Raw genomic sequence first — 20163 nt, 5'->3', positions numbered from 1 at the left:
CTCTTAATGTCGCTCAGACACTGATGCCGATGCTTATCAGTAAGAACCTCCAGCAAGGCCAGAGCATCGGCTTGAGAACGACACCAGCTTCAGTTCGAGTGAGGATCGCGAGCGAAGCAGACGTAGAAGTCGTTCTGCAATACGTTGGCGATAAAGAAAATCGGCGGTTTCTTTGAAAAGATTCCTAAATCACACATATATAGATATATTTAAATATATATATATATTGTTAATGCGATATCGGAGCGAGGCGTGTACATTGTGTTATTAAATCTGCAGATTCACGAGTTTTTATTCAGCGAATCATGCGGCGACTGAAGTGTTCCGTGTTTGTGTGTATGTAGAAAGTAGAAAATAACCTAATTGATAAACCCAGGGACCATATTTATTCAGGAGCATGACGTAATGTTTCATTGAATAACATTTAAAATCAAAATAACAAAAAACAAAAAAAGCAATTGGAAAAGAAAAAAACCACCAGCATATACATATGTATATATATTTAATAATAATATTGATTAAACAGTTTTTTGCTCTGTGATGACCACATAAATAATCTACATGCACACATATACCAGTGTATATACATATATGAAAATATACATAGATGCCTACATATATATTCATATATAAGTATATAGACAAAATTCAATTGATAAAGTGTATTATTGGATGCTGTTGCCCCCGGCTTGGGCTGTCACCAAGTTTATTGCCACACACAACAATTTCTTGCTGAATGCAAATGCTGAACACCATTTTCAATTTTCAGTTCTATTTTTGGTGATCGATGTCGGTCGTGCATTCAATATAATTGGCGTCAATAAGCAAATGCTCTACGAATATGTGGGCAATGTGCTTGTTGGCTCCAAGCCCCAGGACGAAGGGCATCCGGCACCGCCAACCACTGGCTGGATAGTCCGTGGAAAGCTCACGCTACAGCGACAGAGTGAACTTGTGATGGCCGCTGCGGTAAGTCAATGTATACTATATATCTATAGCTATATATATATAGAAATCGGTATATGAATTCCAAAACTGGATCCTTTTCACATTAAGCTGCATGAATGTTCAAATGAATATAAAATGTAACTATTTGAATCAGAGATCTGTAATATTAATTTCTAATAGTATTTTGACGTATTTATACGTATATATACATACATATTAAAAAATATATACATATGGAAGCATAAATAAGTTCAGAAATCATAGCGAATATTTCTAAGCTATAAATACTATAAATGTGTTTTTCAAATTATAATTTGTTTACAGCCAAGACTTAATAAAAACAAAACTGAATTATATATATATATATATATATATACAATATTCATATAAGTATATATTGCATATATTTTCATTTATAGCCAATTAAAGTTAAAAAATAAATCAAATTTTTGATTGATTTCATGATCAATTTGTACAATTCAATTAAGCTTGAACAGTGCGAATTCTCTGGGTCCCCAGTTGATGCTCAGATACTGGACCAGCTGGCTCAAGCTCAAGTTTTTGCAGACACTTTCGCGAAAGAATTCGCAGATGAATTATAAACAATTTAACCTTTCCGCAGTCCCAGTGCACAATGAACTGAACTCGGCTGTGAACTTCTTTCATTGAGACAGATAAAATGATGCTACCAGTATACCCACCCATACTCACATATGCATGCACCCATACACACACACATGTGAATGATGTTCTGTTCATTGTATCTTATACATGTCAACATACACACATACATGCATATATACGCGGAGTAATCAGTTTAGATTGTTTTGACTGTGGAAGTGGGGGAAGGGATCATAAAGCGGCGCTATGCTTATCAACAGACACATACAGAGACCCGAACACAAGACACAGACACAAATACAGACACAGACATGTGTCTGCCATATGTAACATGGCTCAGTCTGCCCGCTGAGTCTGACTAATCTTCATACCCTTCCAGACTCTATTATCATTTTCACACGAAATGTGCAACCCCTTGAAAGAAATAATCTGTATCAAAAGCTGTGTAGATATCACTATATCCGTTTATTTATCTCTTTCTGTGCAAACTAGTTTCTCATTTTTATCTCGATGTTGTCGAGAAATTTTAATAACTCTGTCTTAGAAACGATTAACCTTAAATTGATTTATTTATTTATTGTTATCAAGAATTAATTCTAAATAACAAGTTAAGCCAGAGCGACAAAGGCCTTCAGGCATTATTTACATTCTATAAATTATTTAATTTTATATACATTATTTACATTCTACATTTATTTACAATAAGAATAAGTTTTATATTAAACATTAAGATTTTATATCATTTTTTTTTTTTTTACATTTTAAATTAATCTGAAACAAAAATTAAGTGTAAATATACCTTCTAAATTTATTAAGGATTCAGTCTTAAAGAAATAATAATACTGATTAAATCTAAACTACAATTTAATAGCTAGATTAGATTTAAAGAAAACTTTTAAAAATCCTTACATTAAAATTGGACTATTTTTGAACTTTTAAAATGAGTCAGAAATGTAAAAATATACATATAATATATATAAATTCATTTCCTAAGTGTATTAAGCCGTCACTGATTAAAAAATGTTAACAATAATATTTTTGTTTATGTCAAGGTAAACATAGTGAATAAGCCAATACAGCTGATTTGTGCCAGCAAAAGCGAGTGTAGACCGTAGATTACTCGACTCGGGATTTCCCGACCTATACATAAATATTTCAATTAATCCCCATTCTGTCTCTCTTTCATTTGCGCAATTTCAATTTAGCTGGTCATAGACGATGTAACGCTCAACAATTCCGGGGAAAAGTTCTTGCAGAACAAGGAGATGTATCCGCCCTACAAGCCCTTCAAGATCATTCTCACCAAGGAGGGGACCATCTCGCATGTGGTCTTCAAGGAGGGTGACCCCATTTGGTCGATGAACTTCAAGCGTGCCATTGCCAGCACTCTGCAGTTCCAAATCAAGTCCAGTGGCGCCTTTGTGGTGGATGAGGTTAGAGATCTTCGCATATGTAGTATCCAAATTAACTTCATTGCTAACTGCACTCATGTTTCAGACGGGCATCCATGGCCAGTGCCAGACGGAGTATTTCGTGTCTAACAAGACCAACTACATATCCATACGCAAGACGCCCGAGCTGAAGACCTGCCTGCCCTACTCGGAGGCCGTGCACATTACGCGCAGCAATGTGCCCCCGAACACGTGTGAGTTCGATCACCAGAAGAGCGTCATCATTGGCAACGAGGCCATATACGGTATATTGCCCCACAATGAGACAGGCTACTTCCTGAGCATGGCCCATGCCAAGGGCACCACGCTGATTCACACCTTCGAGTCCACAGGCGAGGCACAGTACATTAACTCGGAGTAAGTTGAACAGTGATTGATGATTGGTAAATTTCTAAGTCATTATTGATTTATAGGCTGCTGCTAAACTTCCAAAATGAGACACCCATCGACAATCCGATTGATATTGAGACCTCCATGTCGACAGAGACGTCGAATTTGCAATTGCAGCCGCTGGAAATCAACGATCCGACTGGTGGCCGCAATCCACAGCAGCAGGAGACTCTGATATCTGCAGCGGCCGGGCTTCTGGACAACCTGGCCGAAGCATTGGAGAGCACGGAGTTTAAATTTAACGAGCCCTACGACTCAACACTGTCCGATGTCATAAAGCTACTGAGTGAAATGGACTTTGAGTCGCTAAAGAAACTCTACACCGAAGTGGATATCGGCACATCGTATCGACAGGAAACGATACGCAACATCTTCCACGAGATCATACCACGCATCGGGACGAAAGCCTCAGTCTTCTTGACGCGCCACCTGGTTAAGGAAAAGACGATAAAGTCGAACATTGCGGTGCAGCTGTTGATCCCCATGCCTTTTCACATATTCGAGCTGTCGGCGGAGCTGGTGAAGCAGTGCGAGGAGTTCCTGAGCATAGGACCCGATCGACCGGATGTCCGGCAAGCAGCTATCTTGAGCTTTGCCACTCTCGTCTACAACGTTTACGTTGCCCGCGGCATTGACAAGGATCAGTTTGAGGAATATGTCCAAAAGTATTTCAATTTATACTTGAGTAAGTTGCATGAGTCGCAGTCAGTCGATGAATAATTAAAACCTATTTGCCCTCACAGACGAGCGAGACTATGAGCAAAAGATGCTGTTCCTGCAGGGACTGAGCAACTTACAGCTGGGCAATGTGGCCAACTATCTGGAGCCCATTGTGATGGAGGAGGGTAACGAGGATCTCAGGTTCATGGCTGCCTGGACAACACTCTCACTGGCCGACAAGCGCGCTGAGCGCATCTACGAGATCTACTGGCCCATCTTTGAGTCCCGCAACGCCAGTCTGGAGCTGCGTGTGGCCGCTGTTACCCTGCTGCTCATATCGAATCCCACGGCGGCGCGACTGATCAGCATTCATCGCATTATACAAAGCGAAACCGATCCACATCTAATCAACTACTATCGCACCACAGTCACCAGCATATCGGAGACCACATATCCGTGCTATCAGCATCTGTAAGTGGATTGAAAAGAAGAGTGTTTTTCTGATTCTAACTTTCGCCTTCCCTAGACGTCGTCTGCTCTCCTATATGCATCGGCATCTGCCCCAGAAACCCGAGCCGCGCTATTGGGTAACGGGCAATTACATATTCGATTACAGAGACTCGAAATTCGGCATTGGCGCAATGCTGCAAACGTTTCTAGTGGGCGATCCAAAGTCGGATATGCCCGTTGTGGCATTTTTCAAATTTGACACGGAAGCGTTGGGCAAATTTACGGGACAACTCGCAGTAAGTACTGCTCCTTCAATCGATTCAAGTTTTCCTAAATCAAAATCGAACTTTCCATCTTTCAGCTATATATAAAAGCTCGCGGATTACCCGATGCTATCTGGCAGACCGTTCAGTCCAAAGCCAATGGCTCCGATCCCTTCACTTTTAGGAGCATCAAGACGTTGTTGGCCATGCTGAAGGCGCCCATTGTCAACTCGAAAAACTTACACATCGAGTTCATATTGCAAATGGAGGGCAAGACTGTGCTCTCCTACTACTTGAATCAGCGCATGTTCCAGCAACTGACCTATGACAACAGTGAGTAAGGGTAGCTGCCTGAGCTCTACATATGTATGATTCTAGCAATCAAAATATGATTATAGAGAAGAAAACTTTTTTAATTCAAATCGAGTTCATATATTATACAGAAATACATATGGATAGATAGATAGATAATATTAGCTGATATAGGCAAGCTAATCAACACTAGCTAATATACGATATACATTTCAATTATCTTTTTTATATATCAACCTTTCTCCTTCTACTCTAACTCTCACAATTCCACTGTTTCGTTGCACAGTTTTGGACCGCCTGCAACTATTGATCCGCACCGATAGCCACATAAACATGCAGACGGTGCGCTGGCCATTTATGAACAAGTACTCGGTGCCGACTGTGCTGGGCACATCGTCGGATGTGCTGCTACAGACCACGGTGCTCACCTCCTTGCGTGGCAATATTACGGAGCATCGGAAGCCACCGGGCACCAAGCATACGCTGGAGATCGATGCGCGTTACTCATCTTACGCGACGGTGCGCAGCCGCAGCTACAATCCGTTTCTTAACCTGGACCACGAAATAAAACGGGAGCAGGGCTTCCTCATCTACATACCGTTTAGCAGCGAGCTGACCCTGAATGACAGTGCACAGTGTGCCCGGTATACCTTCTCGCGGCCTCAGAACCTGACCAGTGGCTTGTCCTTTAAGTCGCGAGCCGTGACCTCAACGCGTGGCCAGGTGACCAAGACAGCCTCCGCACCCTTCGAGGAGATCATGTATCCAGAGCGAGGCAACGAAGTGGTAAGCAATGCGACATTGAAACCTATTTTCCGATAGTCCTGAAGTCCTTTCGACTAATTCGCACCACCTCTACAGTTCCAGCCGTTCAGCTATGCCATGCCAGACCTGGGTGTCAAATTGAAGGTCAACATAAATCTGAACGAGATGATTAAGTTTCGGGGCATGCTACTAAAGTCAGAGTTCATAGAGAAGTAAAAAGTAAAGTAAACACGGAATGAAATTGATAAGTAAATCTCTTTATATTACAGTGGCTTCTCGCGCAACATGGTCGTCAGCCTGATGATGTACGTCTTTGGCTTTACTCAGCTCAGCTCAATCCACTTAGGTCACGATCGGAACTTTACGCTTCTAATGTACAACGAAAATGCCACCAAGGTGAGTCGCTGCTGTCCTAAAAGGCCAGCTGGATTCATATGATATATATTACAGATCGATGGTAATATCTGCGTCGAGGACGTGCTCAAGACATCCGAGCTGAAGGGCAAGCAGATCGGATTTACGCTGGAGCACTCGGACGAGACGCATAATGTACAGTCCCTGCACAAGTGGAACGTCATAGTGGACATTCAGACCTCAACCAAGTCGAATTGGTTTAAGGTCAGCGGCAAGGTGCAACGGAACTCCAAGGATGATGAGGAGGATTGGAAGGTGAGTGGATGATGGAAGAACAATACCACTTTCGAAGGGGCTGAAATTTATTAAACCGAATATTTGTGTACCTAATTTGAAACAATGTGATAACCGACAACTCAATTTGCTTAGAGTAAACTCGCACGTTCAGCCCCACTTTGACCATGATGATGTTTGTCTTCAAGCAGTGACAATGGTGGTGGTGGTGTGCTATTATTGTTGCTGGACGAGACTAGCCCTCCTGTCCCGCTATCTCCAGCTCTTCCTCGGCATTAATGAGAGCCACAATGCCGTCCTGCAGAGACTTGACCAGCTCGAACTCGGTGAAGCCCATGCGTCGCTTGTTCGATATGTCCATAACGCCATCCTCGATAGAGGTGTGCTCGCCACCGGTACCGTGTATCGTCAGAGACAGCTCCTCAGACATTACCTTCAATCGCTCCTCGTCCTTGCTCAGAAGGGGCAGGCGAATATGCACAGATGCCCGCAATGTGGTACCCAAATTTGTGGGACAGGCGGTCAGATTGCCATAGCTTGGATGACGAATGAATGTCAGGTTCTTCTCCAGTTCCTGTATGCCGGTGACCAGACGCTGGTAGACGTCACCCAGGTCACCGCACTGCGCCGCCGATATGACACGCACATGATCCTCCTCGTTGGACCAAATCATGAATGTCTCGGCGGGATTGTGGTAGACTCCACGTCCGGTCGGCCAGAAGCGGTAGCAGCCAGCGGTCTGCAAATAGCCTTCGCCTCGCGCGAAGAGAACGTTGCGCTTGACCATCTCCTGCTGAGTCTCGGTATCAATGTCACCCATCGTCAGATAGGTGCCAATCAGCTCGCCGTCCATGGTTTCGGTGGCCGCACGGATCTTATCCTCCACTTCGATCAGCTGCTTCTCCGTCAGCTTGGGGAAGAACGGCAATCCTTCAATATTACGCGAAAGGCGTATGCGCGTAGAGAGTATATATTTGCGTTCCGCATCCAGATTCTCGATCTCGTCCACGTTACCCCAGTCCACGTCCTTCTGCAGCATATCGCTATCATTCTCCTCCTGGCCGTGATACTCCCTGATAATCGGGTCGAATAGCTTAGTAAACACATCGTAGCACTCCGGATCGGCCGCATAAATGCCCACAGGCGCATCATGATGCTCGAAGCCAGACACGGCACAATCATACAGATAGGCATCGACCGGAGATGGGGTGGTCACCAGCATGTATTCCTCCAGCAGCTCGGGCGTGAGGTATTTGCGCAAGAGCGAACTGACATTTTCCTCGTCGTCGATCAGGGACTTGTAGCCAGCCATAGTAAGCTCTTGGTATTCCTCCGGTGACTTCTTGATTTGTCCACGCAGACGCTCCAGCTCCTGCTCGAGGCGAGCTATCGTCGTCTTGGCCTCATCCAAGTCATTCTTCATCAAATCATACTGAGCATCATCCGGGCAGCTTTCGCACATGAACTTGCGCACGAATCGAATCGCATCTTCGGGTTTATTCTGCTCCTCGTAGAGCTTTATTAGCGCCTTGCTCAACGCATCGATAACTCCGGCGCGCTCCAGGTACTTGCGGTATTGCACGCGTTTTGATTCAATCTATGGGAGGAGGGAATTCGAATAATCCAATTTATATTTTCACACTCGCATCGTCCATCTATCGTTCCCTCTTACCGAAGTCATTTTGCTTCCGACGAACCAAAATCAAATAACCAAAATTTAAACACAAAACAAAGCCAATGCTCAATACCAAAGCGGCCAAATCTACACGCTTTATAAACTAGAGCCTTCGGATTTTTCCACACTTTATAGTAAAAAAAAAAAATGTGAATTTTCTGCTGAATTTATGATGTGAGAAATGCGTCTGAAACGTTTAGTAGCTGACTGCTTTCTAAAGTTGAAAGCGGCCTGAAACATATTGATCAAACTAGCGACGTTTCACTCCCAGCCTGCCAAGCATTTCGAATATGTGGGGCAGCAATTGTGGTTGCTGCAATAGACTCGTGTGCCACCTGACAATGTCTCTTGCTGTTACATAATCAAGTGGCACGCAGACAACAGGCCGACATACTGCAGCAGCGGTAGCGGCAGCGGCAGCGGCAGCGGCAGCAGCAGACCCAGCCAACCGACCCGACGACAGACAGCCAGGATATGTGTATGTTAATCGTTGCCGCAGTTGTTGTGGCTGTCTCCTTGGCTGTCGCTTCGTCATGGTAATTTGACCCACCCTCGCAGAGCACACCCACCTGCATGGCTGACGGCTGTAAGAATATTAATATGACCACAGGTTAATTATTGAATTTGCATGTAATATTTATTGCATCAGCTACTGGAGACTTAATGAGATTTACGGAAATATTGTTATAGATTAAAAATGGAATTTTTTTTTTAAATATAACTTATAAAGCTTATAAAATGTATTCAATACATTCTAAAATAAAATTTTATATAAAATATATATTTCAAAATTACTAATATTATTTATTCAATATATTCTAAAACACAATTTTATATAAAATATGATATTTTGTATTTTGGAGTATATTGAATCCTTGTATACATTTTGTTAGCTACATGTCTGCCCTTTTCAAATGGTATACCCATTTAACCATTGCGGCTGGTTCTATCAATGTGCCCAGCACTGTATTTGCCTCAAGTGCCCATACAGGGTGCATGTTGGCTAATGAAAGCACTTCTCGCATGTCAGTGGCTGACTTCTTGACTCACTCTGTGTTGTGTGCCGTCTCTTCCAGGCCTGCACCAAGTTGACCTATGAACCTCTCGTGTTCACCAAACGCCCACACACACTCAATGGGTATGTGGTCTTTGGCCTGGCTGACGAGAACGGGGAATGCCCGGAGACTGGCTCAAAGGTGCAGTTTGCGGCACGCGCAGGTGTAAGTATATATATTTCTGCTGTAATTATAATTAGCTTATGCTCACGATATATTTGTATTGCTGTAGCCCTCGGAGCATGCACGTGCATTTCTACGCTCCGACAAGATTTCGCTAACGGACACCGACTTCTGCCCCAAGGAGGTGCTCAAATTCTCGCCGATCCCCACATCGAAATATTGCAAGCGCAGCAATTTCGAAAATTTCACATCTATAACACAATATGACATGGACTTGAAGTTTAATAATGTAAATTGAAGGGCACATGGGGAATGTCAAAGATCAATTATATATTTAGTTATTATGCTCTCTAGATGCCCGCCTGGTTCGAGCTGTGGTCCACGCGTCTAGACCATCTGGTTTCCGCATTGTCGGCCAACAGGGTGGACAGCTTGAATATGAGCAAACAGATTAACATAACGATGCACACGCCGCACGATCACTTCTGGTTGACGGTGGAAGTGAATGGCGTCCATTGGCGCATCTATCACATACCGTTCCTCTACAAGCTCGACTCCAAGTTTGATGCATCGCACCAGCTGACCTACGACTCGGGCCTGAAGCGCTCCTGCTCGGTGATCAATGGAATGATCAATTCCTTCGATGATTACCTCATCAATCTGGGCGAGATTGCAGCACACCCGAACTGTCTAACTCTGCTGGTGGCAGACTGTTCGCCTCTGCCGAAGATGGCTGTTTTCCTGACTCCGTCGCCCGACGCCAAGACCCTGGCCAGCAACTATGGACTTCGTGTGCACATTGGCCCCAACTATTTCAATTTCCGCTCGCGTGCCGGCAACAGCAGCCATGTCGATGAAGATCCGGTCTTCATTTACGTCAATCAGGCACAAACACCATATGACGTACGCCAGAAGCCGTATCAATGGCCTATCGATGACAGCGACTATGCGTTCCGGTAGGTTGCACTCATGGCTAATGATAATTCTTGATCTATATATAATATCATTCATTGCTTCAGGGTGGAACTCAACGAGCAGAACATTTTGATTGTGGAATGCACCAAGCTGAGCGCCACCATCCAGTTCGACATGTACAACATCTTGAACTTCGAGATCTACGGCGTCTACAAGCACCAGATGTGCGGCCTCTGCAGTAAGCCGCTTAACCGCATGCAGAACTACACGCTATGCGAGCTGGATGAGAGAGGGACGCCGACGCCGGCGCCGACGCAGATGCTTGTGCGGAACGTATCTGAAGTACTTCTTACATAAGAACAATCATAAAGTATAACTAAAGTTAAGAGAACGCTGTAAAACTCGAACTCGAAAACGTAACTAAAGTTCATGTACGGCTCGGCGGTCTATAAAAAAGGAACAAATATAACTTAAGAATGCTATTAATAAAACTTAATTAACGCAGTGATTCTCAAATTTACAGAGATAAATGTACCATAGAATTATACAGATTTTACAAATTGTAGCATACTTATCGGGACTCCAAATTAACTTGATTAAAGAGAAATTTTGCATTCAAATATTTAATAATTTGGATTTATTCAATAGCAAATATTAAAATGGAAATTAATAGCACTTTGATATGATTCATTGATTTGTTATGATGAAAAGCGAAAAAATTTGCTAATGAGCAAACTTTTAAAGTTTGTGTTTCTTAATTAAATTTGTTGCAATTAATTTCATAAATTGCAGTTAAACAGGCTTAAAACAAAGAATTGTGAATTCAAAATAAGAATTATATGATTAAAGTGTCATCTTTTATGTCAAAGGTGAAAAAAGTCGCTCTTCAAGAAGGCGTGTTAAATATCATGTCAAATGCAGAGATTAGTTCTGCTTCCAGCCCACTTGCTTCTCCCGATCGCGATGCAGTTGGGTCAGCAAATGCAATCGCAACTCAGCAACGGACTCGAGCGTATCGTTGCACAATCTGCATTTCATGGGCTGCATGGTGCCCTCGCTGCAAGCAAAACAATTTTTAGTATAATATTCTCTCAAGCAAATAGCTGAAAAATATTTACAAGTTTCGCCAGCTGTATAATTCCTTGCAGTTCGCTTGCAGCGATAACAAATTGCCCATATTCTCGCTTTCAAAATCATATGAGCTGTGCATAGGGAATATAGCACGCTTGCCGTATGGTTCGGAAGGCGGCTCCAAGTCAGACATGTCCTCCCAAAGGTATTCGAAATTCGAAACATGACGTTCAATGAAACTCCGATCCTTGCCGAGCAGACTGAAAAGAGAATATGATAAATTAAATATCACAATTTTGTACATAGTTTCAATATCACAAACCGAATAAGCAGCGATCGCAACTGATTAAATATTACTACGCGATCCTCCGTTCCCACAGAGGGCATTTCGTTCACATCGAAATTGTAAAACATACTGTCAATATTATAACGCATTTGGTTTATCTGAAATAGAAAAAAATTCAGATTATTAAAATCACCTTTTTTTAGATATTAAGACAAAACTACTTACAATACGAATATCATCTTTAAGTATAGCCACATCCAAATTGATGACCATGTCGTGCTCCTCAAAATGCGGCTGCATAGTGTCGGGATTGTACCCGAGCCCTGCTAGTATGGATACGTACTTTGTACGGTCCTTGTTGCATTTGATTTGCATCGTAGGGCAGAAGAGCATGGCCATGAGAGCACCAAAGCCATGTATGTTGGGCATCAGAGTTGTTCCACGAACCGTCAAATTGTCAAAGGCTTCAGTCACTGAGGCAGCCACCACCATTTGGTCATGACGATCCTGTGGATCACTGTCCAAGAGTACTGAATTGACAGATTCCTTGTCAATGTATACCGACTTATACATGCCAATGCGGAGCAAAGAATTCAAGCTGGCCTCGAGCGGGCTATATGGGCCTTTGAGGCGTATGCTAAGATTGCATTTATTAAGAGGCGGTGGCTCCAAGTCCGTATCCTTTGGCAATTGGGCAAAACGTAAATACTCTTCATTGATGAGCCTTTGGTCTGTAATTGAAACATTACGTTTGGTCTCCTGCTTACGCAATCGCAAATCGTGATCCTTGCGTGACATATAGTCCTCGTCAGCACGTCGAGCTAATTGACGGTCCACCAGCATATCGTTCAACACTCCACCGCGCGTATGTATCAAAACAGCAGCCACATTGTTGACCAGCGAGTAAATCTCTAACTCGACCCGCCCGGACTTGGCAACCGAAATCAACATTTCGTTGGCGTGCTGAGGCCACTGATTATAAGAGCTAGCCACTGACGACGGCTGCACCAATGCCAAGCGGCATTCAAACATTCGCGGCGGCAAACGCTCAAAGTCACGTTTCAGCTGAGGCGACATAAGACGCAGCTTATCTATGGGCACCACTGCCACATCACCATAATCAATAAAACGCACACGGAACCTTGGATAACCATTTATCTGTGTCTCTACTTTTAGTACGACTGCGCGCTGGTAAAGGTTTCCCCGCTTTGCCAACAATTGCAGACCCTTCGTAACTGCCTTGGCGTTCTGTACATAGCAGCTAAGTTCCAAGGATCTATTGAATATCTCCGACATGCTCGCAATACGCTCGGCGAGCGCTTGTGGCTGAAAATAAAACTTGCCACAATTGGCAACCTGTAGATAAAGGAGATTCACATAATAAAGATCCATTTAGTAAAAGAAGAAAATATGCCAAGTCTAGTTACATGGGTTATTAGTCCAAAGATGGTCTTGTCAAATACGGATGGCAACGTGAGTAGTTCTACAGGCCATTGATTTGATGGCGGCACCCAGGTACAGTCGCTGATTACTCCAATTCGATTCTGCTCGACATACTTAAACGCTGAGTTTTGACTGTAGAGCGCACAGTTAGTTGATTGTTATAGAGATGCTTAATATACTTACTCCATGACGCGCAGTGGGCGATTTTGATTCTCAAGACGCATGCGCACTGCTTTATATACCTCGGTCATGACACGACCCGGCACCTGCACGACCTTTGTGGTATCGATATCCTCATCGTCTGGCTTAAACGTTACAAATACCTTTTCTGACCCATGCTGGAAGGTGACGTCAATGTTCTCAGGTGGGATTTTTGCCTCCAAAAACAGTTCCTTGATGCGTCGTGTGTATAGCTCGCCCATGTAGCGTGGCTCAAAATTGGTGAAGTAGACGGTACGACATGGATCATTACCGCATATAGTTTGGAATAAGCTCCGATCATAATCGGCATTCGCTTTGTTGCTGCGCATAAAATAATTTGGATAGAACGCTCCAGCGATGATTACCTTTAGAATTATAGACTTCTCGCGATCATCCCACATATGGCAGGCACCATAGGGCAAGGGCTGTATATTGAGACTTGCGCATCGCTGGCGCAAGTCCTGTACCATCAAGTGCATCTCCTTAAGCGAGCGCAAGTTAACGTTAAAGCGCCTGGCCCATTGCTGTGCCGACTCCTTGAGCATACGATCCTGGCACATATTCAGATATATCTAAACAAAATACAACAAATGGTCAAATTTTAAATAGGTTCATGATGTTTTTCCATTTATTCCTTACTCTATAGACGCGCCAAATGCCAATCATATCTGAGCCGGAACCATCGGCAAATATGTAGTGCATCCAAAACGCCTCGTTCATCTGTCCCCGGCTTCCAGTCACGTACAAGCTACGCACAGTCATGCCAGCCGCTGAGAACAAAATTTTCTTAAATGAAATCCACTGAGCGATCGCTTTATCACATACCAATGACAATGGCCTCATCCAGACAATTGAAGACGTATCCCAGTATAATCAAGCGGCTGAGACGTACATCTAGTGGAAATTTGGACATGATTTTGCCCCAGAAGCTAAGATCGCCATCAAGCTCCTCATAAACGCCATCAACGGTAGTATACAAGGCGCCCACCTCCTTGAGAAGCAACACCGTGTTTTGTATGTCAGAAAGATTAGGCGGAGACATAGCTAGGGCCAAAATCTCACTCGGGTTGCCCATTTCCAGTTCTTTGGCTTTCAGAACCGAATTTTGGAGCGGCGATCGCAGCATTTCTGGTATGCCAAACTCATTCATATGATTCATATAAAAGTCTTTAGTAACCATACGATAAACGCGTCCGCTACGTAGGCGGCCAACGCGTCCAGCACGTTGACGGCAATTAACCTTAGAAGCCCATTCCAAACGCAGGCTGCTAAAATTGGAGGCGGTATCGGTGTGCAGAACCTTAGTTAAGCAAAAATCAATTACATAGGAAACATCTGGCACTGTAATAGAACTCTCCGAAATGTTGGTTGTCAATATGACCTTGCGATGGCCAAGAGGAGGAGGCAGAAAAACTTCCTCCTGCGAATCGGGGGACATGAGCGAGTGACAGCGCACAATACTAATTTTAAAGTTAGGGCTGCGAATAAATAGAATATTAAAATAAATATCTTAAATATCTTTCTAAATTGTTTCTTTACTTACTTCTCATCGACGATTCGGCCTATATGTTCCGCCATTGTATCAATCTCGTGGATGCCCGGCAGAAAGATCAGTACAGCGCCAGTGCGCTTGGCCTCTTCATAGGACTGCTGAGATTGATTATCGGCCTTACGCTCCATATTATCAATGACCAAAAGCAGTTTAATGGCATCGCTATAGCCCTCAGGTCCTATGCCCGGTGTGGTCCGCTGAGGCTCATCCTTCCAGTGTATATTCTTCAGCTGATCGCGATAGAATTTGACAAGAGGAAATTTTCGTCCATGGCTAGCGGTCACCACGGGAGGCAGTGATGAGCTCATGGCAAAGTATTTTGAAAACTCGCGTGTATCAATTGTGGCCGACATCAGGATGACTTTCACATGGCGTGAATTAAGTGCAAGCAAGCGACGCACCACAAGTAATAAGAAGTCCATATCTTGATCACGCTCGTGCACCTCATCCAGTATGATGTGTGTGTATTGAGTTAGCGTTTTGACTCGTACAAGATTGTTTAGCAAAACACCTGTGGTGCAGTACAATAGACGCGTGTCCTCCAGATTCGATTGGCGATGTAATCCCACCTGATAGCTGCACACAGTACCCGGTTGCCATTTTCTCTCATGGCACACACGATTGGCAATCGAAATGGCCGCAATGCGGCGCGGCTGCGTAACGACAATATTACAAAATTCGCGCCGTTTGAATGCCTCATCGAGAATATATTGCGGCACCTAGCGGACAACAAATGTAACAAGATAATCGATAACAATATTATAAAAATTCTTTTCGATAGTCGCAATCCATCGTCTAGATGGCAGCACAACACAATGTTGTAAACAAATTTTAAAGTGCAAGCACAAGAGACGGAATTTCGAAAGATCAATAAATAATAGCACAAATCATTGCATGGAGCAAAATGTATATGGCGACTGCTGGCAACTGCTGCAACACTTTGGACGAGCCGCTGACGCTTTAAATGAGGCAAAGTTCGAACTGTTCTGCCAAACATGGCACGAGTTGCAAATGCAGCATATTTACTCAGCGCAAACCAATCACATTGAAGTGATTGAGACCACAATGGCCGCCTTGCACGTTGGCAAACGGGTGGCATGTGGTCGTCGCACTAGCGGTGAGCCATTCCTGGCGACGCGCGCTCAGCGTATTGGCGCCATATATTTGCTATATGCCATCTACAACAAGCAGCCAACGAAATTATTTGTCAAGATTGAGGTGTCGCCTCGCACTTGGGAGTCCCTCACCGGCTATCTGGAACACCTGCGGAGTGAATGCACGGATCGAAGCGATACGCAGCAAGTCAGTTACATATTCTGGCAGCTGGTTAAACAGCAAGCTTTCCGCTACACAGCTTTGGATTACTGCCAGGCGCTAGATTCTCTGGCAGCCTACGACAGCTTGGAGAGCTTCGCGGAAGCCAAACAGAAAACAAATAATAGAGCGGCGCTGTTAAAGCAACAGCTGAATTCGAGCGTTAGCACGCTTTCCGACGAGCTACACGAGCTGGCGGAAATGTCAGCCAACTGTCAGACTTTGTGCGAGCTGGAGACGGCATACAACAAACAGATGGAGCCACATCGTCATTCGTTTCCCGCTACTAACATATTCAGCCATTTGCGGGATGTTTTCTGTCAGATTAACGATCTGCTAACGGACGAGCAGCGCCCCACAACATCTCGCTCCCCAAATGAGCAACTGGATCTGCGAAAGCGAGCCCGTCTCAAAGCGATGTATGGCGAAACCAAAGAACAGGCGCCAACTGAAGAGATAGATGAAAAGGCATTGCCCGAACCACACGATCATCACGAGCGACGTATGTCATCGGCGACGGTGTTTTCGCGCAGATTACCGGATGATGTGATTCGCGACTTGGAATGCGAAAAGCATTAGTTATAATATATCAATTAAGAGCTTTGACTGTGAGATATTCAACGAACATTATATTTAAGATAAATGTAAAATATTAAATTTATATGGACAAAAATTTAAGAAACTCTTAGATCTTCAACAACTTGGTTATTGCTTCTCTGATGACTATACGACTATACTTTTATAATGGAAACCCATGTAAATGGGATTCTAAATCTAATCTACAGCTAAAGCATCCGACAACACGTGGGATTGCATATACACATGAATATTGTGCGTTAGTTTTCAATTATGTCTAGCGTTCATTTTAAATAATTTAACTGAAACTTGGTATAAATGGTATCCAATGGTACATACCTGTGTAGTCTTACCACAGCCGGTCTCGCCTTTCAAAATTACCACTGGATTTTCTCTTATGGCTGCTAGAATATCCTCACGTTGTTCGTAGATGGGAAGATTTTTGTTACGATTTAAATCGAATCGATATTTCTTGTAGTATTCTTCATCTGAACGCACGCTGGGCAGCTCTTTCATTAGCACTTCGTCATCATCGCTGTCCAGTTCATCGAGAGTTCTCCTATTTTTCGATGTATTGTACCCGTCAGCAAGCTGTTTATAAACAAAAAGCAAAGCGAGGCTCCAATTACAAACCACTCACACACACAAATATAAATGTGCATGCACACATACTTTTTTCATGAGGTGCTTCTCTTTCTCGACAACTTCATGTACATAATCTTTGCCTATTAACTCTCGCTTGATCGGCTTGGAATCTATAGTCTCTGTGGCAAACGCTGTCGGGTCGCCAGTTATATAGCCTTTTGGTGCTGGTGCGCGGCTAAACTGCTTTGAAAAATCAAAAAAGTCCATCAAATCAGAATCCATGTTCGCGGAAATCTGAGATAAAACTCATGCAAAACCAAAATTGTGTAAACTTGGTCTGCGCGCTACTAAGATTAAACGGTAAATGACAAATTTTCGAATCTGGCAATATTAATATTCACTCGCATTTACCAACACACATAGCCGATATATTGCTGAACACTACAGATATCGATATTAATTTGACGTGTCTATACGACAAAAAGTATCAGTATCGATGCTTCAGTAAACTATTGCTGCTGACGTTTGACAGTACAGCTAAACGAAATATCAAACAAAATTTCTACTATATAGAACAAATAAAATATAATATTTGGATCAAAATTGTTGAATTAAAGAAGCTGCCTATAAGGAGCGCAAAATGACTCGTAAGTGAACTGTACATTGCATATCTTTTCTTTTTTCTGTCTGTTGGCTGTAGAGAATCGCGAATCAAATAAATGCCGAGGTTTCCATAACTAAAATAATATGATTGGAAATCCATAAAGCCAATAGATAAAAGAATATTGATTGTATTTCTTGTGACCGCATATAAGACTTTATATATATGTATATAAGAATAAATTTATACATATATGCATATATATATCTATATGTATATATGTCTATACATATATATGTGTGTATATGTATGTATATTATGCATGGCGCTCGTCTAACCTCTACAAATGAGCTTTAATAAATTAGCACGCGAGACTAAACGTAAAGTTAGCGGTTAAATAAAAAATGCTTTTCAAAATATGTTAATAAAAAATCACTATTATTTTTTTAAAGGCGGCAATCAAAGAGATCTGGCTCGGGCCAAAAATCAAAAGAAATTGGCTGAACAAACCAAAGGAAAACGCTCCGATGCCCTTACAGTAGAGCAACGCAAAGCCCGGTGAGATGGAAGTTACCTGATAACTAGACCTACACCTATACCTCTACCTGTACAACTATCTTGAGTATTTGTTTATTATTTGCAGGGACGCTGAACTGATGAGAGAGAAACAAAAGAAAAAGGAAGAAGATGCGGCTGCAGCTGCAGCTGCCGCGGCTGCCAGCAAAGGAAAATAATAAATATGGATACCAGTTCCAGCTAGAACAGCGTGCATCCGTGCAATCGTCTAAGGTCAACACAAAATTTTAGTTAGGCATAGTCAGTTACAAGTAAGGAAAGCAGCAGCCGCAATCCGGAGCCAACGATCGAGGCCAGCGTTCGACTCCAGGATAATCAACATCAAAATCAATTGGTTAAATTGCGCTAAGTGCGCCAAATGTGAATGACGAACAACGAAACAGCAATGATTATTACATCCTTAGGCAGAATATACACACAACACTGACAGACAAAACCCAATGCGCCGTTTTATTACCCTGCTGAGCGATTTATGATCTTAATTATTTCTCTATATACCTGACTAAATTATTTAATTTAAAATAAAAATAAAAATTTTCCAATAAAGCATATACAGCCAAAAATAAACCAAAGCGCTTGAGTATTACTTTTTTAGCATTTATAGCTAAAAATCACTGAAGCAGAATCAATATACTTATATTATTGCATTTTTAAATAAAGAAGAAAAATCAAATATTTTTTATTGTATTTTACACTAGATTCTGCTTGTTGGCCGTAAAAAAAGTGTATTCTATTATTTATTATATTACGCTTGAAATTATTTGATGCATGCTATAATTTGGCGGCACTGCATTTGAAATAAATTACATTATTTTTATTTTTAAATCCTGCCCTGAAACTTAAATATGGATTAGGTTTAACAATATATGTGCGTAGAATGCATTCAGGTGAAAGATTGCACTTATTTGTCAGGTGAAAATGGAGCCTTTGTACTAATGGATTTTCATTCTGCATCTTCAATGTTAGGAAGTAATAGTTATAAACAGCGTTCTAGTTGTTTGCGGTTTGGTATCGAAGACGAACTTGTTCTACAAATGTATCCAAAAAGCTAAAAGTTCAACAGTTTCCTGCCAAACCCGAGCACAATTCCGATACACTTTCAAGATTCAACATTAGGTATACTTGCTAGCTTTTTTAAATTTTATAATCCAATAAATAATAATTTATAATGAACAGAACCAACTATATATTATGTTAAAACAGAAATAGTACTTATACGTATATGAAACTATATATAAATGAATATTAGATCTAGGTTATCTATCAGTAACTCTGTAAACTTTTTATCATTAGTATAAATCAAATTGTATTATCAGATTCCTCATTATTGTTTGTCATCATCAAAATATAGAAGTCATTTTTAAAGTAAATTTTTGAAATATTAAAAAATAAAATAAAAAATAAAATTAAAAAAAAACAACCCAACAATAAAATTTATTAAAAAATAAAATAAAAAATAAAATTAAAAAAAAAACAACCCAACAATAAATTTTTTCAAAGCTATATCTCATGGACATAGGGTATCCACAAACGACAGCCAATACTCTTTATGAATTTGTGAAGAAATTTTTCAATTGCAACCTCAAATGTAGCACAAATTTGCATAGAATAGATCATTTGTAGGTCAATGAGAGATATATGTATAAGCGAATTGCTGAAGCTTGAATACTCTTCAAAATAAA

At 42.0% G+C, this 20163-nt stretch overlaps 5 protein-coding genes across 6 annotated transcripts; 3 read left to right on the top strand and 2 right to left on the bottom strand.

The window, feature by feature from the left end:
- The first annotated feature begins 83 nt into the window (after positions 1 to 83).
- LOC6573593 lies at positions 84 to 10784 on the top strand. Of its 2 annotated transcripts, none has more exons than XM_015167016.3 (16): positions 84 to 336; positions 770 to 969; positions 2775 to 3002; positions 3067 to 3377; positions 3434 to 4095; positions 4154 to 4541; positions 4597 to 4816; positions 4882 to 5116; positions 5382 to 5881; positions 5957 to 6054; positions 6130 to 6256; positions 6311 to 6529; positions 9260 to 9403; positions 9471 to 9650; positions 9716 to 10317; positions 10381 to 10784. In XM_015167016.3, exons 1-16 carry the CDS (start codon positions 306 to 308, stop codon positions 10631 to 10633), a joined length of 4398 nt encoding a protein of 1465 aa, XP_015022502.1. In that variant the 5' UTR covers positions 84 to 305; the 3' UTR covers positions 10634 to 10784. The 2 variants fall into 2 exon arrangements, with proteins under 2 accessions (XP_015022502.1, XP_001999661.1); XM_001999625.4 differs by having other exon boundaries at positions 5957 to 6072.
- On the bottom strand, positions 6559 to 8411 carry LOC6573594 (arginine kinase). Its single transcript, XM_001999626.4, has 2 exons — positions 8181 to 8411; positions 6559 to 8105 (listed from the first exon to the last, which is right to left on the bottom strand). Exons 1-2 carry the CDS (start codon positions 8187 to 8189, stop codon positions 6744 to 6746), a joined length of 1371 nt encoding a protein of 456 aa, XP_001999662.1. The 5' UTR covers positions 8190 to 8411; the 3' UTR covers positions 6559 to 6743.
- Positions 10785 to 10890: 106 nt separating the features above from the next.
- LOC6573595 (probable ATP-dependent RNA helicase spindle-E) lies at positions 10891 to 17675 on the bottom strand. Its single transcript, XM_001999627.4, has 11 exons — positions 17392 to 17675; positions 17059 to 17310; positions 14821 to 15548; positions 14103 to 14755; positions 13917 to 14047; positions 13260 to 13849; positions 13061 to 13208; positions 11859 to 12989; positions 11670 to 11791; positions 11395 to 11607; positions 10891 to 11333 (listed from the first exon to the last, which is right to left on the bottom strand). Exons 1-11 carry the CDS (start codon positions 17584 to 17586, stop codon positions 11201 to 11203), a joined length of 4296 nt encoding a protein of 1431 aa, XP_001999663.1. The 5' UTR covers positions 17587 to 17675; the 3' UTR covers positions 10891 to 11200.
- Positions 15606 to 16800, top strand: LOC6573596 (snRNA-activating protein complex subunit 1). Its single transcript, XM_001999628.4, has one exon. The coding sequence runs from the start codon at positions 15724 to 15726 to the stop codon at positions 16720 to 16722; it is 999 nt and encodes a 332-aa protein (XP_001999664.1). The 5' UTR covers positions 15606 to 15723; the 3' UTR covers positions 16723 to 16800.
- A 120-nt stretch (positions 17676 to 17795) lies between the features above and the next one.
- On the top strand, positions 17796 to 19053 carry LOC6573597 (putative SERF-like protein). The gene is made up of 3 exons (XM_001999629.4): positions 17796 to 17951; positions 18358 to 18463; positions 18549 to 19053. The coding sequence occupies exons 1-3, from the start codon at positions 17945 to 17947 to the stop codon at positions 18637 to 18639; spliced, it is 204 nt and encodes a 67-aa protein (XP_001999665.1). The 5' UTR covers positions 17796 to 17944; the 3' UTR covers positions 18640 to 19053.
- The last annotated feature ends 1110 nt before the right edge of the window (positions 19054 to 20163 follow it).

The sequence above is a fragment of the Drosophila mojavensis genome, unplaced genomic scaffold (genome assembly GCF_018153725.1).
Source record: "Drosophila mojavensis isolate 15081-1352.22 unplaced genomic scaffold, ASM1815372v1 contig_16, whole genome shotgun sequence".
In the NCBI taxonomy this organism is placed as follows: Eukaryota; Metazoa; Arthropoda; class Insecta; order Diptera; family Drosophilidae; genus Drosophila; species Drosophila mojavensis.
The sequence above is the reverse complement of the archived record's forward strand: the minus strand, read 5'-3'. Positions and strand labels throughout refer to the sequence as shown.